This window comes from Nelumbo nucifera, chromosome 4, assembly GCF_055504915.1.
Source record: "Nelumbo nucifera cultivar China Antique chromosome 4, China Antique-T2T, whole genome shotgun sequence".
NCBI classification, from domain to species: Eukaryota; Viridiplantae; Streptophyta; class Magnoliopsida; order Proteales; family Nelumbonaceae; genus Nelumbo; species Nelumbo nucifera.
The window spans coordinates 19,375,116-19,381,703 of record NC_142652.1 but is presented as its reverse complement, the minus strand read 5'-3'; the positions used below and the strand labels follow the sequence as shown (position 1 = coordinate 19,381,703).

General features: G+C 37.3%; 1 protein-coding gene across 3 annotated transcripts; it reads left to right on the top strand.

Moving 5' to 3' along the window:
* The first annotated feature begins 1,546 nt into the window (after positions 1-1,546).
* Positions 1,547-4,911, top strand: LOC104598012 (transcription factor PIF7-like). 3 transcript variants are annotated; one of them, XM_088886379.1, is made up of 6 exons: positions 1,549-1,735; positions 2,583-3,061; positions 3,325-3,411; positions 3,561-3,626; positions 3,855-4,265; positions 4,591-4,910. In XM_088886379.1, the coding sequence occupies exons 2-6, from the start codon at positions 2,816-2,818 to the stop codon at positions 4,678-4,680; spliced, it is 900 nt and encodes a 299-aa protein (XP_088742505.1). In that variant the 5' UTR covers positions 1,549-1,735; positions 2,583-2,815; the 3' UTR covers positions 4,681-4,910. The 3 variants fall into 3 exon arrangements, with proteins under 3 accessions (XP_088742504.1, XP_088742505.1, XP_088742503.1); XM_088886377.1 differs by having other exon boundaries at positions 2,557-3,061; positions 4,591-4,909; XM_088886378.1 differs by lacking the exons at positions 3,325-3,411; positions 3,561-3,626 and having other exon boundaries at positions 1,547-1,735; positions 2,557-3,061; positions 4,591-4,911.
* The last annotated feature ends 1,677 nt before the right edge of the window (positions 4,912-6,588 follow it).

Here is a 6,588-nt window from a genome sequence, read left to right as displayed (position 1 = left end):
TGCCTCAAATTTTTTTGATCGTAAAGTAGAGATGTCAATGGATTGGGTTAAACATTAAACCTAGTTTAACTCAACCCTGTAGGTCAAGCTTATTTGGGTAGGGATTTGATGTTTCAACGTGAGTCAGATTCAGGTCAAGTTAGGGTTTTGATACTTCAACCTGAATTGGGTTCAGGTTGGGTTTGGGTTTTCTTGGCGTTTGGTATGACTTCTGATCCCATAACTTTGAACTTTGAAGTTAATGATTTTTTTTTCATGTTTATTTTGGTTTTTCTTCTTCCTGATTCAACACATTTGAGGTAGATTATAAGCAGACCCCATTTCCACCCTATCCTGATTCAACACAAAAATATTTTCTCCTACCTGACTCATTTGAGTTAGAATGGAGATCCAGTTTGATGGAAAGAATTATCATCCCTATGGCAAAGGCAAATCCATATCAAACCCAATCCTTGATGTCTCTACAAAATGGGCCGAGAATAACTGAGATTTTATAGATTCGAAAAATAAAAAAAAAATATTTTACAAATGGGGCCATAGTGACAACAAAATAAAAAGAAAAAGAAAAATGGCAAGTGAAAGAGAAATTAAGGGGAGTTGAGATGCTTTAAGGAATCAAAAGCCAGCTCATGGATGCGTCTGGCCATATAACAAGTTGCAGTGGTGGGCCTGGTGGCTGTAGCTCACTAGCCCTTGGTACTCAAGAGACAAAGCAACAAGTGCTCGAGCAGGGCTGTAAATGGACCTGATTTGAATAGTCAACTTCTATTAAGCACTTATTTTTCTTCTTTAAATAAGAGGTTGTGAAGGATCAGAAATAAGTAATCAAATTGATGAATTCAATAATCTGATATTGATATCCAATATTCCAACAATATATATATATATATATATATATATATACTCTTGTCCGAGGGTACATGTGGGACCCTCCTAACTTACCATGTCACCATGCAAGTGGTGTATATAATACTGATCCATAACCGGATGGATTCTAACTTCTACGGTTTCTACCTAATAATATCCATACATCATTTTCAAAGCTTTAAAAGAGTTTTACTATAATAAACAAAACAGGTTTTGGCCCAGCTGTTGGGGTCCACTGATTGGTGGATCCCACTCATCCTAATTATGGGGCCCCAGATCCAATCTTCTGGTACAGTTGTGTAATATATTAATTTATATATTTTAATTGTAAAAAGGACAAAATTTTTCAGAAAATTAGAAAAGTCTTTTAACCTCAATCCATGGGGGCTAAATAAATGAATTCCGGATCTCAAGCCCACAAGAATTCCCACAAAACACTATCTCCGTGCATTAGGAGAGTTCTTAATGGGCTGAAGATCCAGATTCAAATAAATGACCTAATTAATAGCCTTGACACTCTCTTCACAAATAGTTGAACACTTGTACCAGAGAAGTTGGAAGGAAATCCAACTTCATTCGGTTTTTCTTCGCCACCACATGTTCTTTGTGAAGTCTCCATCAGAGACGAATTGCGACACCAATAAAAACCAAAAAGAAGAAAGGGAAATAAGACCACCCCAACTCAATTCCAGCTCTTCACCATTTGAAGGAGAGAGAGAGAGAGAGAGAGAGAGAGAGAGAGAGGTATCATGAGTTATTAGGGAGCACTCGACTAGAACCTAAGATCAAAGACAAGAACAGGTTGGAGGAGAAGCAGGAAACAGATCTTCTCACGTGCACACCCAGCGACCCATTCGTCTTGTCCCATGTAAGGAAATACTCTTCTTCTTCTTCTTCTTCTTCTTCTTCTTCTTCTGAGTTCGTGTATGTATTTTCCTCGTTCCTCACTTTCTTTCCTTCTCCTTTTCTGATCACAATGATGGGTTGTCCTTAGTTGGGTGTTAATCCAACCTTTTGAGTTCCTCTCCTTTGATGTTCTTTTGTGAATATTCCTCCCATCCATATTTCAGCTACCTGAACTTAAAGCAGACTTGCTTCTGAGTTAAAAGCGAAAAGTTGAAATCTTCCTCGAAGAACGTTTCTTCTTGGCATTTTGTTTTTGCTTTTGTTTTTTTTTCTGAGGAATAAAGAACATTAATTTCCTTTCTGTTTACACCGACCCACTGAACCGGAATTTAACTTTTGTCTACTTGCACTCCTTTAATTTCTATTGTATTGATTTTTCTATGTATGTATCATCCTCCTCGTTCTCTTCTCTGTCAATTGCCCACTTTCTTTTCTTCATCTATCTTCTGAGTAGACTGACTTTACTTGGGAAAGAATATCTTTTCTTCTCCCTTAGCCTCTCTTTGCTTTTCGATTCTAACTTAATTGTTTACTTTTTTTTTCTTCTCGCCATAATGGAATACCTAACTCTTTAAGTTGACAAATCAAATAAACCCTAAATTTAATACCCTCTAGCTAGTTTATATATCATTTATTCGATCAGTTCCGATCTACACTACACATTCCTGCTCTTATAACAAGATACATTTATGTTTATGATACACAGATACAGTCTTGATCTGAACCATATCACAGAGTGCAGCCATTACTGACCTATATATATATATATTATTTGAAATTCAGGTCAACTGATCACTATGAATTCGCAGAGCTGACATGGGAGAACGGTCAGCTGGTCGTGCATGGATTGGGTGATCTTGTTCCTACTGCTCCGACGAAGCCCACATCGGCTGAGGCGGCGGGCGACACACTGGAGTCCATAGTCGGTCAGGCCACAAGCCACAAACCAAACCCATCTGATCACAATCAGTGCAATCGGATTTGGACTGATGCCAAGCCTGTTACCCAATCTTCTGGTAATTTTGGCAAAGTCCAGAGGGGGATGGAGTCGATGCAGAAGCGATCGTCCCTGCAGTCAAAGTCTGGCCGATGTGGAAGACATGACAAGAGTAGATGCAGATTTCCAGCGGAGACTGCAGACCGTAGTGCATGTGCTAGTGCTAGTGCCATTGCAACGCTTTGCCGGGAGAGTGATACGACTATGATGACATGGGCGTCCTTTGAATCCCCTTCAAGCATGAAAACCAAAACCATCGATGAGGGCTCAGCTAGCCCTGGGGGACTACCGGTAAATAGATTTCACCTCATTACATTACTAGTACTATGGTCAAATGGAATGTAGAAGTGTTTAATCTGGTTTATTATTATATATACTGGTTTGCTTTTTATTTCAGTTCGAGAAATGACTAAAGATTATACCAACTGATCTGATTTTTTTTTTCAAATTAATCATATTTTCATGGTTAATTAGCATTCCTCAAGTCTGAATTTCGAAATCAGAATGTTGTATACGGTTGTTTTCATTCCATTGGTTGTAATTAACTTTCACAGAAGAGCAAACGGGAGGCCAAAGTGGAAACGGATTGTTCCCTCTCGACAAAGAAACGAGATGCTACAGTTCATAATCAGTCTGAAAGGGTAACATTTTGCGTAAAACTTCAGCTTAAAATCAGTAGTATTGAAGAGATGCCAATAGTAATAATAATAATAATAATAATAATAATAAAAGGATTTAACTTTTCTTCTGATAGTGATCGTATATCAAATGTTTAATTTGGGTTACACAGAGACGGAGAGATAGAATCAATCAGAAAATGAAAGCTTTGCAAAAGCTGGTACCAAATTCAAGTAAGGTAAGAAACAAAAGGATTTAAGTTTTCTTCTGTCCACACGTATAATTGTAAATGCCAAAATTATTATTAATTCTATGCTCTTATGCCATTCTGGGTATTTTATTTTTAACAGGTTCTACAGTTTTTTATGGGTTTCAAAATCCATATAAAATTGAACTAATTGAATTCATTGCCTTCAATATCCTAATTTTCCTCTTTCTGATGCTGCTTGTTTGATTCAATTTTCAGACTGATAAGGCTTCAGTGCTTGACGAAGTAATTGAGTATATGAAGCAACTCCAAGCACAAATTCAGATAATGAGTGTTGCAAACATAAACATGCCTCAGATGATGATGCCCATGGGGATGCATCATCATCATCATCTCCAGATGTCTCTCTTAGCTCGGATGGGCATGGGGATGGGGCTTGGAATGAGAATGGGATCTGCTCTGCAGGACATGAACAACATCGTCCACACCAACGCTGCTCAACCAGTCATCCCTCCGCTGCTTCATCCTGCCTCCATAGCTGCAGCAGCTAGCTCCAAATTTGTTCCTCCTCTACTGCCTACACATATGACTACACCTACAACCATGGATCCATGTGCTACTAACCCTTCATTTCCTATGCATGATCCTTATCATGCCCTTCTAGTTCAAGTAAGTCTCTACTTTGGCCAAGGTTGGGAGTGCTTATTTGAAAAATAAGTGCTTATTCTAATAAGCACTTACAAACATTTGGTGAAAAAGCACTTATTTTAAACAAGGGTAGTATAGGTATTTTAAAAAAGACATGGTGGGCCAAGATGGCCCACAAAGGAAATAAACACTTGAAAATAAGCCCAAAATCTGGGCTTCTCAAATAAGTGCTTATTTTTAAGCACTCCCAAACTTAGCCTTAATGTCTGATACAAATCCTCACTTGTTTTTGAACAACTTCTATGATCTATCTACTTTCTTACTTTCTTGTTTGTGTCCTTTTCAGTCTATGAACATGGATCTCTACAACAAGATGGCAGCACTGCTTGGACAACAGGCCAACCAATCAAAACAGGCAACAAGCAAGCCCTCATAGGCGTACAACTGCTGCATTATGTCTTATCTCTTGTGAAGTACTACTATAAGAACTGAGAAACACATAATTGTGTAAAAATAAATGCGCCTATTGTTGATAAGACCAAGGACTAGCTATAAGTGGTTTCTTGCTACTTCCCAAGGCAATATTTTCAACATATTATAACCATTCTATCATGAGATGGTCTCTAATTAATTCTACGCGTTTAAAGTCAAAGCAAAAAAGAAAAAAAAATCTTAGTCCTATTCGTTTTTCGGTAAGTTACTTACCCGGGTAAATGCAATTAACTGGGTAAGTTTTTCCCGGAAGACACTTACCTGGGTAAGTGCATTTATCCATGTTCTTTTATTTCTCAAGTAAATAATGTAATGGTCATTTTAGTCATAAAAATCCATTATTAAAAGGGGTATTTTTGTCCCATTCAAGTGTTAGCAACTTTTCTTTTAGGTGAAAAAGTTATTTACCCACTTAGGAAATGGATACCTAGAAAAATAAACTTTCCTTGATCCTCACATTAATCTAAAAAATGAACATGGTATTTTTGGTCAATGGGAACAAAAATCCCATTGATAAACTTTCCCCCCTCTCAAAATCCAAATAAAGAAGGCCTCCTAAATTATATAGTTCCTTGTTTGCTATGAAATTAAGCTTTGCTTTCCTTTCACTTAGTTTTTGGAACAAAAGAGGAGGAAATAATAGCTAAAATATTTCAATGTCCATGCAATATTTTACATTGAGGTAAAAATGTGTAGCTAGCCAAACACTAACAGAGAAAGAATGTAAGGAATGATAAACCCCTTCTTTCCATAAAGAGGGCTAGAAAAAGAATTTCTTGGCCAGTTACACGACACAGGGAGGGGGACTAATCAATAGAAAGTTAATTAGGTAGTACGTGCTTTAATTTGCTAGTGTCCACTAGTCAATGACAGTGATCGATATCATTGAAATGTAAGTCACATACTATACAAAGGCAAAGCAAAGAATAGTGCTTCATATTGTCCCAGCTCTCATTTAATTCCCAGCCTTTAAATGAGTTCCTCTAGAGCATTCAAATGAGTGGTAGTAGTATTATTTTCTCCATGTGTAAAGCTATGTAGGGGACCTGATGATGGAGATAACATTTCCTAGTTTGTGATTCTTGTTACCCCACATTTTCCTCCTACAAGGATCTACATCTGGCTCAATCCACAAGATTTGATATATATCAGGCTACATTTGAGGCATAGACATAAAGCAAATATATTCTTCAATCAGTTATAGACCATAGCAATGGTCTATAATGGAACAGTTCATTGAAATGGACCTGTAGCTGTAGAGGGCAAGATCTGTGACCATTTGGTGCATGGCTCTCATTTCACAAACTCAACAAGTTTTCAATTTGATATATGGGTTTCATTTGATGCATGTATGTTTATGTAAAAATGTGCACAAACTCAAAAATTTTCATTAGGAAAACTATATAAAAATTTAAACATGCACCCCCTTAATAATTGATGAATATTGAAAAATGAAATTAAGTTGAGTGGATGAGTGAGGAAGGACCATTAATTTGCTTCTCATTCAATGAAATGAGATTCTTTTGATTTGTCATAGTCAATCAATTTAGACGGATGAACTGTCCTAGCTTCATATCTAAAGGAAGACTTTAATGGGTCAATGTGAACACAGTCTGATTTGTGTTCTCTCCACCAAGTTATGGGGTTCAGAAAAATCTATGGCATCTTCTTCTTTTTCAACCACACTTTCAGTATGCAAGCAGCCGGTGTAGATCAATTCCTTGATCTGTAAGTGAGCCTGAAGATGCTTTTTTGGACCTTGTTGTGTTGGTATCGACAACACTCGCAAGCTTTTAGCAAGCTTGGGAAGAAATCTGCGTGTAAAGAAGCTAGTCCTGGACCACTGTGATAC